Source organism: Helicoverpa armigera, chromosome 6 (genome assembly GCF_030705265.1).
Source record: "Helicoverpa armigera isolate CAAS_96S chromosome 6, ASM3070526v1, whole genome shotgun sequence".
Classification (NCBI taxonomy): Eukaryota; Metazoa; Arthropoda; class Insecta; order Lepidoptera; family Noctuidae; genus Helicoverpa; species Helicoverpa armigera.
In genome coordinates, this window is record NC_087125.1 from 5,634,334 (window position 1) to 5,656,314 (window position 21,981).

General features: G+C 38.0%; 1 protein-coding gene across 3 annotated transcripts in view; it reads left to right on the forward strand.

Annotated features, from left to right (window-relative positions):
* Positions 1-21,981, forward strand: part of LOC110371972 (uncharacterized) — a 112,193-nt gene that overhangs the window by 87,554 nt on the left and 2,658 nt on the right. For 2 of the 3 annotated variants that reach the window (XM_049852201.2, XM_049852202.2), the window contains 5 exons: positions 15-157; positions 1,257-1,460; positions 5,258-5,384; positions 6,323-6,525; positions 16,976-17,047. In XM_049852201.2, the coding sequence (XP_049708158.1) occupies positions 15-157; positions 1,257-1,460; positions 5,258-5,384; positions 6,323-6,525; positions 16,976-17,047 (749 nt within the window). The remainder of the gene's footprint in view (positions 1-14; positions 158-1,256; positions 1,461-5,257; positions 5,385-6,322; positions 6,526-16,975; positions 17,048-21,981) is intronic. The other variant, XM_049852203.2, reaches the window with a different exon arrangement.

Sequence of the window (21,981 nt, forward strand, 5' to 3'; positions counted from 1 at the left end):
CATTTTGTCCTCAGGCCTTCAGAACCCCCCGCGGTGCCACCTCATCGTGACACAACAAACAGCCTTAAAACGCGATCCATGGAAACCAGCTACAACAAAAACCGAAGGAGCAGTAATTTCAAGAGTGGATCCACCGATAGGAGAACATTGCCTACAGGTAGAGCATGTATTTTAAGTAATGCTTATAATGCTTTTAAGTAATGATAAATAATATCTGTATTTCATGTAGCAAACTTCAAAATTATGCAACTTTTGGAGTGAATTTTATAGCATCGTTTCCCACGGTTAATAACTTAATTAAAAGTGTGTTTTCAAAATGCATTCACGTGGGAAGTAGGTCTGGTTTTGTAATTTCAGCTGACCTGGATGTCTAACCACTCGTCCTCGAATTATTGTGATATTGTCTACCTTGTTGTCAACGACCAATCAGACTTCGCCAAGAATTTTTAGGATTGCTCGTTTACTAACTCGTATTGCCGAAAAATATTAATGTATGAATATTATTACAGTACCTATTTCTTACATAGAGGAATTTATTTGTTTAGTTACAATGTTATTTGTCACCAAATTCGCGACACTTCTTTCTGGACTTCGAGGCTTTTTAGGGTTCCGTAGCCAAAATGGCAAAAACGGAACCCTTATAGTTTCGTCATGTCCGTCTGTCCGTCTGTCCGTCTGTCCGTCTGTCACAGCCGATTTACTCGGAAACTATAAGTACTACAGTGATGAAATTTGATGGGAATATGTGTTGTATGAACCGCTACAAAAATATGACACTAAATAGTAAAAAAAAGAATTGGGGGTGGGGCCCCCCATACATGTAACTGAGGGATGAAATTTTTTTTTTCGATGTACATACCCGTGTGGGGTATCAATGGAAAGGTCTTTTAAAATGATATAAAGTTTTCTAAAAAACATTTTTCTTAAAGTGAACGGTTTTTGAGATATCAGCTCTCAAAGTCGTAAAAAGTATGTCCCCCCCCTCTATTTTTATAACTACGGGGTATAAAATTCTAAAAAAAATAGAGGTGATGCATGCTAATTAACTCTTTCAACGATTTTTGGTTTGATCAAAGTATCTCTTATAGTTTTTGAGATAGGTTGATTTAACTGTAATTTACGGAACCCTTCGTGCACGAGTCCGACTCGCACTTGGCCGGTTTTTTTAAGGTATATTTATACCACCTCGAATAAGTGAACGAATTATAAGTATTACCTATTGCTTTATTCCTAAAACCTTTTGACGTTACTTCCAGATATCGGAGCCAGCGGAGCCAGACGTAGAACACTGCAGCGCCAGCGAGGTGAAGCTGCGGCCACTGGTCGGGGGCCCCTGCAGACTTCTGCCAGCCTCCCGGAGACGCCCGTGTTCGCGCGCGGGTGTGACGTGCCGCGCACCCCACCGAGGAACTCCACCGGGCCACCACGGAACAACACCATGAATTCTATACAGTCAATAGGTTAGCTAGATTACCTATCTTAAAATAATTTGTGTTTTAAGTTTGTTAAACAGGGTTTATTAAGTAAGGTCGGCAAATAAAAATAACTCAAATTCATTCAGTACCCCTCTCATAGGAAACAAAATTAGAAGAGAAGTTCAAATGGGTCTCGCCCGCTGAGGGCTCCGTACGTAGAGTTATATCAGGCTTCGCAGGCCATAACAGTATTTTCCCACTATTTATAAACCTTCGTTTTTAGTCAAAATCTATATAAAAAACCGCATGAAAATCGGTTGCATAGTTTTGAAGATTTAAGCGTACAAAGGGACACGAGAACACAGGGACAGAAAAAGCAACTTTGTTTTATACTATGTGTAGTGATGTAGTGATAGTTCCAGAAGCGAATTCATCATGGTAATTTTTTTAAACTTTCTAAATTTTTGAAGTGAAAACGTGAAAAGTTTTTGTGATGGGGAAAAAATATAGATAAACTCGCGACAGGCCATTTCCAAATCTGTCGACCACGTGCCGACAGATTTGGAATTCCCTTGGTAAGACTTTCATAAGTCGTTCGTAAAACTATTCCATAACTATAAAAAATGCACAACCCGTTGTTTTTTTTTCTTATTGCAACATACAAACTCATTGATTTTGTTAATCAACAAAATGATTAACAAGGAAACAGGATTTCTATCAACCCAAAGAACAGACAGGATTTAGACAAGGCTCCAGTACAGTGGACCATATCTTTACTATGGGGGTTACTGATAGAAAAAAGCACAGAATATCAGATTTTACTATGGATCGCATTGGTAGACTATCAAAAGGATTTTGCTATATGGCAACATGGGCGGTACAAGAATGACTACGAAATGAGTAGGTTAACGATATATTACTCTTATTAACATCATACTTGTGTGTGGCAAAGCAACATTACAGATAGAAATCCAAAGTAACCTGTCAAAGTTAGAAGAGGAGTTGCCAAGATCGAGTCTCACGGAACCTATTCCCTCCAGAACTGGAAGCCATTTTTTAGAAGTAAAAAGACTGAAAGGAATAGGGTAACAACTAAGGCTGAACTCTAAAAACTCAAACCACCTTGAGAAAACTAGTGGGAGTAACCCTCACAGATAGAATGACAAATATACTAAGTCAAGAAATCAAAAGTCAAGTCCTACGTACGAAGCGCTGCAAAGCTGAAATGGTCGGAAAAATCGGACTCCTGGTGCAAAACAATCTTGGAATGGAGACCGTTTGATTGCAAAAGACCCGTCGGAAGGCCGCAGATGAGATGGAAAGATGGCATCACCAAAGTCGCAAACATTGGATCAAAACAGCCCCAAATTGAGTAAACTTTAAACTGTTGCATTGCAGGAGGCGTACACCAAATTGGTACAAAATGAATGGTGAATTATTTTTTACATAAGCTTATAATTTTTTCTCAACAACGTTGGACCATAGATCTTGTTGCACCGTTCAAATTCAAAACCATACCTCCACACAATCCTGAGGTAAAGTGTGCCAATAGACGAACAGGTGGACAACAAAGTACACCGGAGTCCTAAGGAGAAACTTCATTTTGTAACATATATCTGCCAAACATTACGAATAAAAGGCATAAAATATGTATGTTGGTACCGCTATTTACTTGAACACGTCATAAAATGAAATGCTCAGTACTTTGTAATATAATTTCCAGCTTATAGGTACACCCACATGCAAAATACTAACCACTTGTATAATTAGAATCGTCCTTTACCGTAACTACACAACAAACAGGTAATTAACATGCATATAGGTACATAGATAGTACAGCAAGCAAATTGCCTATTAGCATGGCGAGAACTAACAATACTTACATAAAACTACAGCCGTGCCTATGATGTCATGCTGTGGTACTTATACGCTATGATGATAGGAATAAACATAGCATTCTTATTGCCTAAGTCGACACATGTGCGTGCACGTCTTTTGAAAGTGACGTAGGTATCTAATACAGCCAAACAATTCCAATAATAAGGTCGGCAAACTCTTCATGTTAACCAATGCAAACGCCTGAAACCATTTCTTCACTTTTAATAAAATATTATGTCAAGTTATTTTACTTTCAAATTTCATTTCAAGTTGAAATTATAATAAATTCATACATTCAATGAGTTACTAAAGTTCTTTATTAGCAATAGATCTATAAATACTCTTATCAGGAGCAAAAATAACTGCATAGCAATAACTCTCGGGGTGACAGGCAAGCGATACGCAACAAACTGCACAACTGACAAAGGCAGCTAGATAGAAACATCCGTCGCAGACTAGAATATCAGCTCAAATTACAAAAATAAGCAGATTTTACCTATGTGTAAAATACTTGTACATGTTTATTGGTCACAAATGCAGGTGTGTATTATCTCTTTCATATGCATCATGAGAGAAATACTTCAAAGGCCCTAATGAAGCAGTCCCAAAGTCTTGTAAATGTAACTACTTTTACAGTTTTATCGCGGTTATAGCATCCATGGTCACGGGCAGCCTATAGCCACACTAAAAGAAGCATAGGGACCCGCTTAAAAGAATATATCGCCGATGTCAAACACCGCTGTTCCAGAAAGTTAGCAGTTTGTGAACATACATTTGACAAAGCCCAGCATTACATCAGATTTGATAAACCACAAGACGTTGCTAAAGAAAATCTATTCCTGTCTAGGATAATTCACGAGGCTATTGCAATTATTAAAACATCCTAATTTCAATAGAAAAGGTGGCTGGACCGTACCACCTCCTTGGGGTACCCCATCATAGAAACTATTACCTATATCAACTGGCTCCTGTAATACACAGAATATAAACTATATCTATCTATATAAATAAAAATGAATTGTTGTTCGTTCGGCTGGGCCGATTGAGCTGATTTTAATTTTAAAATGTTTGTAGAGGTCCAGGGAAGGTTTGAACGATACGAAGTTCGCGGGATCAGCTAGTCTTAAATAAAAATGTTGTGAAGGAGTTTGGGAATCCATGTTCGCGTTTCAAGCGTTTGCTAAGCGGACGTTTAGTGGCCGATGATGTTTGTGACACAGACAATTAATGTAGTTGACTGTACTTTTTGCTTGAAATCGGGTTAAGTTCTACAACGTGTCAAGTTGGTGAAAACATAAAAGTGTATAATTTAAGTTTCACTAACTGGACACGTGTCAAAATCTTAACGTGTCGAGTTGACGACATGATAAATGTTAAAATTTTGAGTTTCACCAAGTGGGTGTGTCGAGATGACGAACGACCCAATATCCAATCGATCCAGTTGTTTTTATCCATGAACCCCCTACTTTTATTTTGCCCTTGTTAACTTGGATAGTAGATATATAACATTTGATTAAGCAATCGCAATCAGTTTTCTGGAGTAATGTAAAAAATGTAAGTAAGTAATTCGTAAAATGTGGAAACTTGTTTCGAAAACAGTGTGGTCTTGTATTGGACATCATCTGTCAATTTGTCGATTCTCCGGTAGACAAAAGCTGTTTCTATGGCGGTCATGCTAGGCCCGCTGGTACTTTTATCTCCTTAAAATTTTACTATCTGATTAAAATCCTACTTCCTACTTATATTATAAATGTGAAAGTTTGTGAGAATGTATGGATGTATGTTTGTTATTCAATCACGCAAAAACGGCTGGACCGATTTGATTGAAATTTGGTATGTAGATAGGTGATACCCTGGATTAACACATAGGCTACTTTTTTTTATCAACACACCACGCGGGCGAAGTCGCTGGCGGAAGCTAGTTTTAAATAAATTAATGTAAAACGTATTTTTTGTCTGAACAGGGAGCTCTGCAACCCTGGGTGGGTATGGGCGAGGATCGGTGATGGGCGCTACTGGCGTCTGCACTGGCGCCGACCTGCTGCGGCTTGGGGGACCACCCAGAGGCTGGTATCCTCGCCAGAGACACAGGTACTTAAGACTTCATCCTACCTTCCATCCCAGGGTGTGTTTAAACCAAACGAACAAGGAACCCTCATACGTATATAGACTCCAAGCATTCTGTCGTTGTGTTCTCTCTAAGAGATGATAGGTGGAGACAGATTGTGGTGACTCCCCAGCGTTATGTCAAGGTTTCTATTAAACTTAGTCACTTTTGTCGTTACCGGGATTCGAAACCGCTTAGGTACTTGGACACTTCCAATGGACGTGGAGTATCCTAAGCCTGAAAGTCATTCTACATTTCATTCGTTGAAAACCAAAGACGGAAAAGAATCACATTCATTTATTTATGACCGAGTAAAATATTACTTAGTAGGTCACTTCTTATCTGCTATTCCATATATAGAAATAACTCACGGAAGGAAATATCCCATATAATTAAATAGATACTTTTTTCCATGAAGAACTACCTACCTACTAATAAAACATCAATCCTGCCCGAAGTCCAACCTAATTTAAAAAGTGATAACCTGAATGGTAAATGGGAATCCAATCCAATTTATAAAAGCAGATCTTTTCCCTTCACATATTATTGTGTTACCATTGCTGCAGACTTATTAATGATAGCATTTCCAGCAATATAAAATTATAAATAACTATTAGGTATTCTGTCTGTCAGTGACTTCAGTACATATCAAATATTAATATGTATTCAGGCTAGGTTTTTACAGCCCGTCTATTCGACAGGATTTTATAATTACTAAGCTTTTTAACACTCAGTAAAGACTTAATTAATTTAATGTAACTTTAACACTAATTAAGACCTAACTGTATTCTGAAACCAATTAATTAGCTAAAGCGAGCTGAATTTAATATTAAATGTAATTAAAAATAGGTATGGAATAAAGAGCTAATATGAACATGTTCCATACTGACAATTTCCTTTATTTGTCCTGCTCTCTAACTAGTCCGCTTGCTGGCAGGCCTGCTTCCACGGAGCACCTGGACAGACTAACAGCGTCGTCAAAGATGGCGGTGGAACTCCCCGTGGCTTGGGAAGCCAGCGGTGCGCGCAAACCCCTCACCCTGCCGCCCAACCTGACGCCTAAGTTCTTCCAGAAGTCACCCAGGGAGGCGCTTCGCAGGGTAACCAGCTTACTAATACGAAAAGGTGAGCTAATGTTAATTACTACATTCTTTTAGTAAGTATTTCAGGAAAGAAGGAACGTTAACTGTCTTGCTTCCTAAATAGTTAACGCTGTCATCGATTTTTTTCACCGTATCTTTGTAAGGCTGGCCCTTAGAACTTTGGCGCAGGAATTCAGAGGATCATGCATTTCGAAGGCTTTACATACCTACTTTTGTTTAAAGTTTCTTTCAAACACCTAAGTATCCATTGAATTAATAACATACGATGATTCTCAAGTGGAGACCATACTTCAGTCAAATGCAGTGGCCACCAACGAGGTGGTTGGATGTCCGACATAGGTCGAGCAAATTTTTTGATTGACAGATTTTTTGGAAATTATTGGAAGCCTATATGCAGCATCCTATGTCTACGAAAATGATCAGGATTTAATATCATTGCACTCATTTAACATCTCTATTATTATAATGATGATATATTATATAGGAAGGTACCTATGCATATAGTAATCGAAACGTTACTAAATATTTAATTCAGCAGGAAAAACAAAAAACTTATTTTGATTTAGGGTCACGAATCTTTATCAATACCAGCCAATCATTTTCCCCTATTATGCATTATCGCTCTATTCCGATTTGAACTCGGCAACAATATATAACCGGATACGTCCTCTGATTAACTATCATCCCAGTTATGGCATTGGTTTCCTGTTGGTTACTATTGTTTTTTTTACATACTTATCATGGCAAAACGGTTCTTATTTTACAATGAAAAAAGCTCATACTGTGATGTCACCATAAATCTGTGAATATTAATCATAATGACACTGATATCAGGTCTATTAAAAGGTTTGTCTAATCATTTATTTTCAGAAAAGGCAAACAATTAGTCATAGTTAAAGTGTAAATTGACACACGATGTTTAAAAACACGTCCTACTCAGAATTTGAAGGCGAAATCATGAGTAGATAAGTACTATCGTTATTCTGATGGATTCGCGCTTCTATTTTGAACTGCACCGCAGAATGCATTATCAGCTAATAAATTAACCGTTATCGTTAAGCTGAAAACTGTTAAACCAAACAATAGATATGTTGCGTTAATAGGACACATAAGATTCATAATGGAAATAAGATAAATCACATTCTTTGAAATATAGGTATTCCTATTGTTTCTAACGAGCGACCGTGCAAAATAAAATGTCTTCTAAATGAATTTCTAGTTCAAGTCCAATTATACCAAAGTTCGCCAATCCTATAATTCATGGCCACGCCCGATGATAATGACATCATTTTATAACGAATTTAATATACTTAGTGCCATTAACCTTATATCTAACAAACGATAAAAAAGAAATTACATAATTTCAAATGTAAACTACTTGGGCTATTGCCAAACAAATATTCGTACACAGCTATTAGGTATAGTGAAAACTGAAACAGTGATCTTGAACGTCCTCTAATAAAAGCAGTTTGTTTCATTTTTAATCACTATCAATCATGATAGCCTCAAATTGTTTTAAGCTTTAGAAAGTCACGAAAATAGATCTCACATTAACATTTTTGAGTAAAAACTTTCAAGGTTATTTTAATTTGATAATTTATGAGCGGTGATAATAAACCGTTACTCTGATATTTATTTTACTTCGTTTCAAGTTTATTACCATTTTCTTGTTATAATATCTAATTAGTCAGGTAGGTATCCTGAAACATAGTGCATTGTGCGGTTTATTCTAATTACTTCAGTCAAATTAAAACTAGCGTCTCTAATAGGATAAATTAAATCACTAATTAAGATTAAACATACCTACACTTAGTCGCTTAGCACGATGTTGTTGCAAAAACCAGTTTTTATATGACCGTTATATTCAATGTACATTGGTTCAGTTTAGTGTCAATAGATGGCGTTAGTGGTCTCGTTTGTTCGTCAGCAATATTTGTGTGTGTGACTAATTCCCGCGCGGCACAAACAACCGCGGACGTGTCTAAATAGCTGTTTACTTTATGAGACACAAAATATGTGTCTTATCGATTAAATGTATTTAAACAAGAAACACTTACTGATGCATTATGTATTATTGTTGTTTGTGACAAATCGCATTTTAAACTATTGACCCAATCATTAGGACTTTGTTCATATAAATGATAAAACTAATCGATATGGTTGTAGTGTTTGTATAATAAATACCTATAGTTACAACTTGGTACCATTTTGTTCTGCGCACTTGGGAATCATCTGCGCACTGAGGGAAGATTCTGTCTAACAATAAAATAATGATGTAGCTAGCGTTTACTTGTAGAACTAGAGACACGTATTTTTAATCTTGAATACTTATTCTAAAATGCTAGGTAATCTGTCAGATGGCATCACACTTAATGATTATAATCTGGTATCTAATCTCATCTGTAGGGACTTGCTTCGTTTAACTGCATGCATACATCATAACAAATAATGCTACATATAAAATAAAAACTAAGAACTAACTACAGTTTTGCCAGATGCGTTCCGGTTCGTGACTGTCTGAAAATAAATGGTTAGAGAAAACTAAGACTGTATTAAAACCTCAGTAGGAGTATTACTATTCAAAATACATCTATTCGGGTTGTCCTTCGCGAATACACACATCAGAGTCATAACTTTTATTGTAATATGTTCCAGCTAAAGATTCAGACGATGAAACAAAGATACTAGGAACATAGGCAATTAAATATTTAATTGACACAACGTGGTGCAAACGTGAGTCAAGATATGAATAGTTAGCATGATAAATTCATATGCATGATACATAAATACAAGAATTTCAATGAAACTGGTCTGTGGGCTTAGAATCCTGTTATTATTACCAGTCAAATAAACCGGCACAGCCGTGTAACAATAAGGCGTTAACAATCGCTTACGGGGACCTAAAAAGTTCGGCTGCACAATAGTGAATAGCATACAATGGCGATTCTGTTACCTGCGACATCAATATGTGCATAATAGTATGGCGAGGGGCAAGGTATGGCGCTGCAGTCAGTCAGTGATTCAGAGCGCGCTCACCCTGCATGAGTGTCGCGAGTGAGTCACGCCGCCACCACGCAGCGCCAGGAACATGCCAATACACCCATATTCCGTGATTAATAGAGACGAGAAAGTAGATAACGTCTGACTCCAATATTATTTATTACTCGCTTATAAATTATAACTTCTCAGAAAACCGCATATGCCTGATTATTCACACATCCGTCGCGCGAAGTCCTGATTGTCTATCAAACGACACATTTGCTGAACGTTATTGCGAATGTGAGTGTTAGAGAGTAAAATGTTGTACAAAGAAGTTGGTTCGTTAAACCGGTCGCTACCAAAGAAGGTAACCGGTCAGGATTTGAGGCCAAGATCGTAGCTGTAACAGCGGGCGCGGAGTGCGGCGCGACTGACGCCGGTGCTGCCCTACATACGACCTCACCGCTATCTTCTTTATAAGCAAAATATTATACGTCGACTCTAGAATAACAACGATATCAAATTTAACGTCAATACATCATTGATTTAGCTCGCGAAGTAAGTCAATGTTACGGTTAATGTAAATATTGCATATTATATGATTGTTGGAATGCCGCGGATCGATGAGATGTGACCATTATAAACACTGGAACAAAAGCTCTCTTTCTAAACAAACTTTTATAATAATTTTGTTTCACTGTCCTCTCAACTTCTGTCACGAGATTTCACATTCTACACTTGCAGAGCCTCATCGTGTGACGTTAATAAGAAAATGCTGGAAAATATTTGGAAGATGGCCAGTTTTCATTCATTGTGTACATCGAGCTGTTATTTATAACTTGGCTCAGTTTTCAAGGGAAAGCCCTTCGTTATAAACTAACTCTATCTTTATCAAATCATACTGCAATTATAATTACGAGTCCAAATGCTGACAAGAAATCTTTATCGCCGATAGCACCAACGTCTCTCTTTACTAAACGCTCGCTAATGAGAGCAATAGGAAGACGGTGTATTCCTGAGCCACTATACGAAAAGAAAAATATAACTTTATGTATAGTTAACCATATAATGTAATAACTGCTAACAGTCGTACATAACAACAATTACAACGAACGCGAGAGGAATCGACGTTGCATTTGTATTGAGCCTTCAACTTCTCATATCTGTTGGCCACATCCAATATTGATAACGTAATCAGATACTGGTAACAGCGATGCGATAGCACGTAATCAACCGACTCCACATCTTAATCAACGTTATCTGACCTGGCTCAACCGAACCCATTTTTGCGGATATTTACTATCACAAGAAATTGCTGATAACTGCACAACACATTAGCGCTCGTCAGACAATCAGGAGGTTTTTTTGAGATTATAGTCAGTTTTATTTAACAAACTACAAAATTATATAGCAACCAAAGCAAATTCAAACAATATAAAACAGGATTTTAGTTAATTAAGCATACAGGGATAAATAATTGTGCCCCAGGTTTTATCCTCAGCGTACAAATGTAATAATGACGTTTCCTTAAAATAAACGGTAATGTATAGAATAGAAACACAACCGGTAAATACCATACTATTTTAATAATACCAATTAATTAGTCATGTGCACGTAAATAAACCTTTGTTATTAAGCGGTCATCGGTTAATTAAGTAATATGAATTATTAACACCTTGCAGTGGAAATGAGTTCAATTATGAATCTAAAGAAAATTATTCTGAGCATGAAATTAAATTTTATTTTAGTTTCGATAAATAGAAAAAGGTTCGTAAATTTCCAAAGTAATAAAACTTAGTTTTACACCAATAAACGATATATTCTGCTATAAGGTTGTTTCGGGAGGTCCGCAGTCCGCAGTCCGTAGGCATGCATTGTCCTGCGTACGCCACATGCATGCAAATGACGCCACATCCGTCTCCCAACGAATAATATATCCGGTGTGTAGTAAGGCCTTTTAAATATTTATATAGTTGTATGGAGAATCTTGTTCTTGGCTCCTTGACGGGTCTCTGTCGGCACTACTTACGCACGTACAAGAGACTGACATTGTTCTGCGTATATTCGCGTTTTCCCTACTTTTCTATCAACAGAATTCGATGTTAGAAAATAGGACCAACATAGATTCTTTGACAATACTTAAAAATTATCTTATTCTGTTCTGTATTATATTCAGTGCTGGCGTCAATTACAGAGGCTCTGAAGAAAAATAAAGTCAATATAATCGAGCAACGTATTTCCGGAAGTAATGAACCAAAAAAAACATTTCGAAGGACAGGCACTTATCTAAACTTTATAGGAACTACGTGTAGAACTAAAGGGTAAACGTATAGAGAGGTTTAGAGCAATGTCAACTACTGTCAACTAATCTGATTAGCCCACTCAACTTGTCGCTACACAGACCACTTAGTTTGACACGCTTATGTAGATTACAGGGAAATAGAGACCAGTCATAATCTAACCATTTTTGTTTTTTCAACGCCCCACTGCTCAACTTGGAAGTAATCCAATCCATCCAGTGAATCAGCCGAAAACACTTTTTTTTTCAAGGAATCCGCTAGCTGTGATTCCTAAAACCTATATTTTAAAAACAGTAAACAACTTCGTTTTATTTTTACTCGACCCGTTCTATGAACGTACTCTTTTGGCACGTGGGATAAAGGGATACCCGAAAGCAAAGAAATTGTAATACAGTATTTCAACAGCTTCTTCTGTCATATTTTTCTGTATGCATAGGAAGAGGCCTGCATAGTGCATATGTCCCTATAAGAATTTTCTGTCTAAAATACCCTAACACATTTAAATATCTTGCTGCTATACCTACTTTGATGAAGATCAGTTAATCACACACCCTTTCGGGTGATTACTTCATGAGGAATTCAATACAACATGTTCTAAACAAAGTCGTAACAAACAAGCTTCACTTGCGTACGAGCTGTGTGAGTACTTCTTGTATCGGGTTTATAGAAAATATCTGTTGAATCTCAATTGCGTAACACCTTAGTGAACGACCTTCACCTTGGGGGCCCACGTGCTTCTTGCTCTCGATGTATACCTTAGCTTAGTACCTACTAACATTAGCAATACCGAATTCTTTACGCATGTGCGTTAGTCAGCTAGCACTCAAATACTGTGGGCAGGGCGCAATTAATTTAAGCAAAAGTTAAATGACCGAGAGCCAGTAGTTAGCAAATAAATCTTTATTAAAAACACCAATAAACATCAGCGTAGCACGCAAGACATTAGCTTATTTAGGCGCTCAAATGTTTATGGTTTGAAAATGGAATTTTAGCATGAAGTAAAAAATATGTACTTAAATGAAAACTGAACCAGACATTACGTCGACTGCGAAGCGAATAGGTATATCCGAGGCTTCGATAAATATTCTAGATTATCTGTTTATGGCGAACTACAGTACACTATACTGATATGATGGCGAGTATTGAAATGTGCCTCTAAACAGTCCCTTAAAAGAGTAGCGTTATTCACTGGGTACATGATGCATGCACGACCTTTGCCGGCGAGTAACCTAAAAGCTTCATAAACCTTTTTATGGATATGACTCCGTCGACAACCGCCAGTACCATATGGCGTTGTACAGTCGAGTAGACATTTACCGAGCAGATAATGTTAATGGTTTGACATTTTTACCCGATACCATAATACGTCGTATGTTTCAGTTCTTCGTGACACACTTAGAAACAAAGTTATAAACGCAGTGAAAATATAATTGTTACTACTTATGCTTGCCAACATGCATAAAGATAAGTCAAATCGCTTATCGGCGATAACACTTTCTTTCAAGTTAGTGAGTCATTACCGACAGAATTTCAATACCAGTCAATTGGCACGTTTACTGTGGTGAAAATCGATGTTTGCAGGTCGATATGGATCGCCAACCATCCGTAGATTATTATGATCTACTTACTTAGGACTTATGTGCATGATGTTACAAAGCTTAACCTTAGTGGTATCCTTTGGTATCACACGCTCGACCGCGACCTCGTGGTAATACAATATGGCGAGGCGCCACGCTCGACTTACGACGTGATTACTCTTTTGTGACATGTTACAATCATTTCTTATTAATAATCCTTGTAATGAGCGCACCTACGTGCCATCACGTTAATCGAAACAATTCTTTGAAAATAAACTCTATGACTCATTATTCGATAACGCACTAGCTTGAGATCAATCATTGGTCGGAGTAAGAGCTACGTTTTATTCAGACACATATCGTATACATAGGTAGATACATATGTACACGTTGGAGTTGTTCAATAATATCAGGGGAATCGATATAAATCTGTTATTTTCCATGGCGAGAATCGAACGAGCTGTGAATGTATTTTTAAACTCGTGTCCAGTCCCGACGTGGCAGTGGCCGGTCGGTGGTGGCGAGGGCGCGGTGCCGACTGCGCCGACCATCACCCACATACCGCATGCCTAGTTAGTACACCTGTGCACACACTCGATACTTCTCACACACTGCAATCTTACTCCTACTGACTGAAAACTCGTTTATTCTCAGTGCAATTTATTTTCGATAACTTACAGTTCACATGATGGTAAAAACATAATGAATACAAAAATCCTGGTATAAGTAAACTTCAACTTCTGTTTTTAAATAACGAAGATGTTTGCTGAGAACTGGAGCAACATACTAATTTCGAGTAAGTAGGTAACCTACGATAAACTGACTCGAAACTTTCGAAAGTCAGTTTTAATGAGTAACGTACATGCCCCCAATAATGATTCCAAAATATCCCTTAATTATGTAATTTACATGCAAAATTACATGTAAAATGCTTTCTTCACAAATGTCAAGGATAGGATTATATGTATAGGGACTTAGGGTGAGACGACCCGTCAAAAGTTTAGTAATGCTTGGCGCAGCTGCTCCGAGCAGCCAGTTCCTTCGTCTACGTATAGGAAGCATAAATATATATGGATATCGTGTTGCTTAGTCTACTGGATGAGAAAGTCAGATACTGCCTATTTCCATGTATAACACTGCTGCGCTAGCACTTCGCTGCATTTGGTTAGACTGGAATCCGACACCCGATGTGGTTACGAGAAGCCGACGCGGATGATGATAATAAAATATGTTCAAGAGGTATAGGTATTCCTGCATGTATTGCTATGCACTTTACAGAATTTAGGTAGAGGTTGTCCTCTACCTAAATTCTTCGTTTGTACGAGAACACTGAGCTGATTGATTTTATACATTTAACAAACTTTTCCTGTTGACCGAACTATAACTTTAATTAATGTTTTAATCAGTTGATTCGCTACCTATTTTTAAATTATTTAGATACATTTGTGCAATTATATCTACTTTACTGTTTTATTATAAAAATCTAAAAACTGTGCCTAAGTATATGAATAGTTTCAGGAAAAAAAGAATACAACTATTTGTATTCCTTTCCTGCTTTTAATCATCCGATTCATTTTAGAATACATTTTGTAGAATTGTTCAGGGAAGGAAATACAATATTTCCTTCCTACACATTGTAGAAATAACCGACTTGGTCGTTTGTCTGCATATTAATGAGCAAATACAATAAAATAGTGACCAGCGAAGTGCCAATCACAACTGAAAACGGATACCAAGCTGCTACCGAGTCACAAATGTTACGATATTGTGGATCACCACAAGATTTATTTAAAGCCTACAACCACAATATTATGCACTAGACTAGTGCTGCGCTAGAGAAACTGCCTCAGTCTGTCATGCTTTACACTCTGTATCTACAACTTAGACAAAGTCCAACTACTGGCTCATTCTGTTGGTTCGCTCTACTCATATTTTCAACGGTCCACCCGTTTGACCACAACAACTATATCATCGGGACAGAAAGGGCGGAAGCCCAAGGTCCATATATGAATATGTTTCGAATGATATAATATCTATTAGATAGTGCAAGAGCTATATTTGTGGCTCATGTCACATCATGTGTTAAATCTATGGCGCGACGGTCGGTTGCGATTTGAGGCCGCACGAGTCAACGCCACTGCCAAGGTCGCCTCGTCCGCCACTTGAAACAATCGTTACTTGAATTCGGTGCAAGCGACTGAGCTTTATCTTTATCTATCGATCAATAGCATAACGCCCATTGGGCGAAAGGAAAATTTCCGATTAGCAAAATAGATTCGTTGCAAAAAGTGATCATTGCTATCAGTCACTGATAAAGTAATCGGAATATTTTGTAGATATTAATATAGTTGTACAGTTTGCATTTTATAATTAAAGCCCGATCCGTTACCAAAAGTCTACGAAAGTGCTACAAGACAAGTCAGATTTAACCTCATTTCCGAGACCGGTCACAATCAATTCAGGCCGAACGGTAACGTCCACGTCCAACCGAAGTATCATTCGGAGAGGTTGTTGATTTAGCAAATAGAATAATAATGAGATGACGCAGCAAAACCGATAATAAAGTGGCTATCGAATAATACTCATTTGCGATTTGTTACATTGTATGGAAAGCCGTGCAATGTAAATTTGCGAGCGACTGTGCTCGGGTGAACGATCGCAATAGAACCGGTCTGACAGGCAGCCGAGGTAAAAAGGATCCTCCCGGGAATGTGCCGCCGCGCCGCCGCCGATGCGGACCTGCGACCACTCCCGCACTCTTCTATCAGCTTCCAGATATTTCCGGTTTATATTGAATCTAATTAGTTGAACCACATCCAGTCTGAAGTATTCACAGCTATTGTATAGAGGAAACATAACAGGAAATTTATTTATTTTAAGTTGTATTCTTAAACAATACACACATACCTAATTCACATTTAAATTGTAAACAACCACTAACCACTTGTATTATCACGAATTCCGAAATATTATAAAATACTCAGAATGAACGTTTCCTCATGCAATTACCACGTAATTAGCAATAAACGCCTTCGTTGGAAATGCTGATAATAGCTATATTGATAACAGTTGGGTAAATGTTCGTATCGTCATAAAATTCTCTAAGGACCCGTGTTATCGGTCACTTATCAGGTAGACATCCATCACTATTAAATTGTAATAATTCCTTATATTCTGAATCAGTAATATCTGCAAAACAACATCTCTGGATGGTCGCACAGAGCCAGTGCCAGATCTGAACAGATTAACACTCCTTAAAAATTTAGGGGACTTTTTACAATAGGCATGCAGTGAATTTTCTAAGAGAGGGAAAATCTTATCTTGATGCCACAGTCGTATTTTAAAGAACTAACGTAGGTATTTGTTATACCTATATAGGTATAAATATTTTGTTCCAACATAATACTACTGTAGTCCTTCTCAATCTGTAACAGATTTCCGAAAAAGTATCGATCGCTCGCTTCCTACCTAAACTTTTTTGTTTCAAGAAGGCCATTATGCTAGATAATTTGCTAATCGAATGAAAATAGAGTTTTGCACAGCTCACTAGCGTATTTTCTGTATTGATTTTCACCGAACGCATTATTAATATTAATTTATATTTGTTTTGTCCTAGGGAACAATGGGAAGGAGAAAGAAAATTCGCGAAACAAGGAAGCCACGTCACCAGCAGCGCGCTCCGCAAACGGTCAGTATTCCATAGATATATGTTTACTATCTCGACATCATAGCTACGGTTGTTCTCATGCTTATGACAGGGTAAAAACTCTTCTCGATCGAATCTCATTGACTAGCATCGCAGCCTCGATCCATAGTTGCCATGGTGATAATCGTGTATAAAGCTTGAATGAGTGCTTAATAATCGAGCTTTGAATCGGGAAGGGAGGGAGCGCCCCTGGCTTGCGGCGCTGGGGTCGGGGAGGGCCGGGCGCGCACATGCGGTGCCCGCGTCCCCGGAGCCTGGGGGTGGCGGCGCGCGCAGCCCGCTGCGGCCGCGCCCGCCCCGCCCGCGCGCCGCTCCCCGCTCTGCAGGGGCGACTCGCGACACCCCATCCTACCACATTTCTGCGGAAATTGGAATCCTCCCTGGATATTCGACTAGCACTATATTCGCATGTACGCTATTATTCTTCAATCGATGAACGTTATTATGATATTATTATCTCAATAACGTAAACGAGAATGACTCATAAGATAATAATTAATAGTTAGATTATATTTATGTTCGAATAACGGCTCGTCCAATCAATTATGACAATAATAATAAACGTCGCCTTGGTACGAGACAAAACAATGAACTTGATAGGTATAAGTAGAGTTTACATTACATAGTGCTCATAACAGTCTCGGTATCGTTGACATAGGTACCAACTTATTTCAATAATTATATTTCTTCCCTGCACGGACACGTCCTGCAGCCCCGCTGATATGATAATTAAAACAACGTTGTATTGTAACATTTCTAACGTGACATATCTGTGGGACCAACTGCCAGATAAACGGACATCCGACTTCCGTAACCACCTACTCGTATTACATTTTCAAATACTTTTTTACTAGTCATACCTATAATGGACTAAATCTTGTCTTCTAAATGCATAAACTTTTGCTCTTGTTATTCGTAGAGGCTTAAAGTCTACGCGGAATATAGGCACCCCAAACCAAAGTTTCGAAACGCGACAAGGATAACTTGCTCCTGGCTCGGTCGAACACATTTTGCAGTATGGGCCGCCCCAATCCGCATCGACCGGTGTGTAATACAGACTAAATCAATCAGACAAATACACGAACAAATTTTTCCTGTTACAGGACCCCTATTTTTGCTTTATATGGTGAATGGCGATTGAAGGATCATTAAGTTTGCTTGGTTCTCGAATCGATTGTTGAACAGTAAACAACTAGTTCACGTTCACTTTACGTGACAAACTCGTGTTTTTATCGATAGGGCGATGAGGCTATATGACATCATCGGGCATAACAACCACCTTTCCATTGGGAATAAGCGATTAGTTAATTGGTTAGAATCTTCCCGTCCATTACTTACAGCAGACTGGGTGAGTCAAGTGTCGTGGTATTCCTTAATTGATGTTCTGACGCGCTTTTATTATCGCTCGCTGAGATAACGTTATATCTTTTGTTAACCATGAACAATGTTCGAGTTTGTGAATGTAAGTGTGCACTTACATTTAGTTTAAACAGCGGCCTGCTAACAAAAGAACGCTTGACTGTCACCAAAATAATAACAACTGCGAATCGAAATCGTTAATGAAAACACCTTTGGTTAAAGTAAGTCTCTTCATTACATGCACCCGATACTTTAAGGAGATTGCCTTCTATCTTCCATTGAATATATTTAATACCATTTAACAAGCTTATGAAATTCTTTTATAAGTAGATAGGAACGCATCCACAGCTGCTCATAAACATTCACGTCAATTTGGATCGGTTCCAGTGGTGAACACGACAGCATAAAATACAGTTTTCAAAAATATTATTTCAGAAAAGTTCTTAATTTCATCATGCCATCACCTAATCTACCTACTAAACATATCCACGGTTATTTTCTCAAACCATAATAGAGAACTTTCATTGATTAACTAAAAACACAAAGATGCTCCATTCCAGCAAACAAAATATCCTTCGTTGGAGACCTAAATATTTTAGACAAAAAAAGTTAACAATTTTCAAATTGGCGAATTACATTAGTGCCCATTTAACGGTTTGCGATCATGACCGATTCCGTTTTGATTATAGTTAGCAGTAAGTAGTTATTTGAAACATTGGTTTCTCTTAACTTTCTAGAATTCGGAAAGGCAGCGAAGTGAAGTAAACTGCTTATTCAAGGAATTATTCAGTAGTGAAATGAGACCTACGGTAAATTTCATCATAAATATTTTTTTGAGCGATATTCCAATATCCACGGACTAGCATCCCACCTTCCCCAATTGCTTCCAAATCTTATCTCGTCTAATAACTATCACATAAAAGATAGGTGCCTACATAGATTAGTTGCTAAATAAATTATAATACTGTAAGTAAAGTCAATGTACAGGCTTTCAGTTGATGTCATAGTAGGTGGTAAGGTCAATGAACTTCCACCGAACATTGTCCACAATTAATAAATTCATGTAATGGCGGCCGACCGCGAACACATTTGGCGAGCTTACTTTTTAATTTCAATAAGGATCACTCAACGTTTATGATCTCAAAATGTTTCATCCATGTGGCAATTTGTGTAAGAATTAATTTTCTATTGTCTGCCACACTTTAATTATAAATGATGTTTCATGAGTCACCGTTCGTCTTTCCAGTGTTTGCGAGTCTTTTTGTTCTAGCAACACTTACGTGCTTTTTGTGTTCCCTCGCGCCATCGCATCGCACGTCATACTTCGCGCCTTACTTTATAGCGGTTGGATAAGTCAGTTCCGCTTCGAAGCGCGGATTAGTTTGTTCATTACCGGAAGAATGTGACCTAACCGTCAATTAGACAGACTCCTTGACTCTGATAAAATATCGATAGCTGCAAATTATTCTACATACTTATTCATTTTACATATAAGTGGAGCTTAGCTTCCAAGCATATAAACATTTTTGGCAACATTGCAAAATGTAACCGAGATTAAAAAGAGATATATTTGTTTGAGCTTTGCAAGTAGGTTGTTGTAACCTATGTTGCTATCGGCTTAGTTTTCAACGTATGCGCCGCTTGTCTAGTGGACTATCGCCCGGAGAAAGTAAAGATACTAGACTCACAGATCAGATGTATCCTCACCTACCTACTGACCTGCATATTTTCACAGACACAAAGATTAGAAACAATCTAAATTTAATTTTCAATTTTCGTCAAGTTTAAAAAAAAGTGTTGGTATCAACTACCTACTTTTCAAAACTCCAATTAGTTTTGCATTTTGCACAAACGGTAAATATTGTTGGCGCGGATACGTTCGCCTCTCGTTGTTAATTAGTGCACTCGAGCTATTACATTAAAATTGCTTATGGTTCGAAAGCGTCTCCGCTAGTGCATACCACGACTACCTACCTAACGTCAATAATTTTAAAAATATTATATGCTTTAAATAATAATATAAGTATACATATTTATTTGCAATGCAATAACAAGTTTTAATAAGAGTTGGACGCTAGTGATAAGAGGTCAATACTTCGACGTTTTATCGCAGTTCAATGGCCCCACAAGATTTATAAGGAAGATGGTGCGAATTTTATATACTCGTGATCGAATATTAGCATGTGATTGAAGTGCTAGATTTTGATTTTGTAACTTGGGCAAAAAATTACATTTTACTATGAATTTGAAAGGCACAGATATCTTTAGCACGAGCGCATTTATAGTGATCGTGTTGCAGAAACAATAGCCGGCGCCGGCAGTCGCGGTCACTGCGGCATCGATAGGCCAGCTAACTTACGTTACACTTAGGGCTCTCACATTTGCCTATACCTATAATAGATACGTATATTTTTTCTAAATTAAGGACTTATGCGGCTAATTGCTCGTTTACCTTCTCTTAGACCTATTTAATATAAACATCTACAGAATTATGAATTTTAATCTTACAGAGTACTTTCATACCACAATGACTCAGCTTTCCGGTATGAGGACCTACGCGTGAACCCGTCAAATTCTCAGATTTTGCTTCAACAAAATCTAAGAATTTAAATAATGCATGTAACAATGGCTACATTCATACCAACTATGAAGTAGGATGTACGTCTTAAACATTTTGTGAGTCCAATTCTTGGCAGTCGGGTAACGACTGCACATAATATATCATTCAGTAATTGACCGATGAACAGAACTGACTGCATGCGTCGATATTGGTCTATTTATACGCATGTGACGGTTACGTGTTATCTACTTTTAGACATCTATTTTTGATATTTAACAGGGACACATTAAAATAACTGCCAAATCGGATGCCTATTTATAAATGAATTCAACACGGGCGATACCTCTCAATAAATTTATTACCTTTAATCACATTTTATGTCATCGGAATTGCATAATAGATTCTATCATTAGCATTCCTGTTTGTAACAAAACATTCTCCGAATACAATAAACATAGGAAGGTAGGTTCCGTGTATTTTCATAGAAGCAAAAATAGTAATGGCAGCAAACGTTTAGGAAATCAAGTAGAGATGTAGCGCGGTTCGAGTGCGGGAGGCTGCGATCAATACGCGGAGCCGTCGACGCCGCCGCCGCGCCGCGCCGCCCGCCGCGCGCCTACGAAAGCGAACGCACCGACCTCGCTGCCCTTCACCGAAGTGTCGACGACCCCTGGACCCGCGCGCCTCCCCCACGCCACGCTTCCCTCACATCAGCCCTTCGCTCTTCTCCAGCTCGATCTTCGTGACCTGATTAGTTAAAATTTCCTTTGTCACCAGCAACTCGCAGTTGCCAAATACATACGTAGATATTTAAAATAATTTTCATAGTACATACATTACTAAACTAGTACGAAAGTCACTTATCGGAGTATTTGTAGGTAGTAGTAGAATTCAGACCAAACATTTTATTGACCGAAATCTCGTACCTGCCTAGTTTCCTGGATTTTTGGTAGAGATCATTGTGGTGGGTTAAATAAAGCACCTTCCCTCACATGTA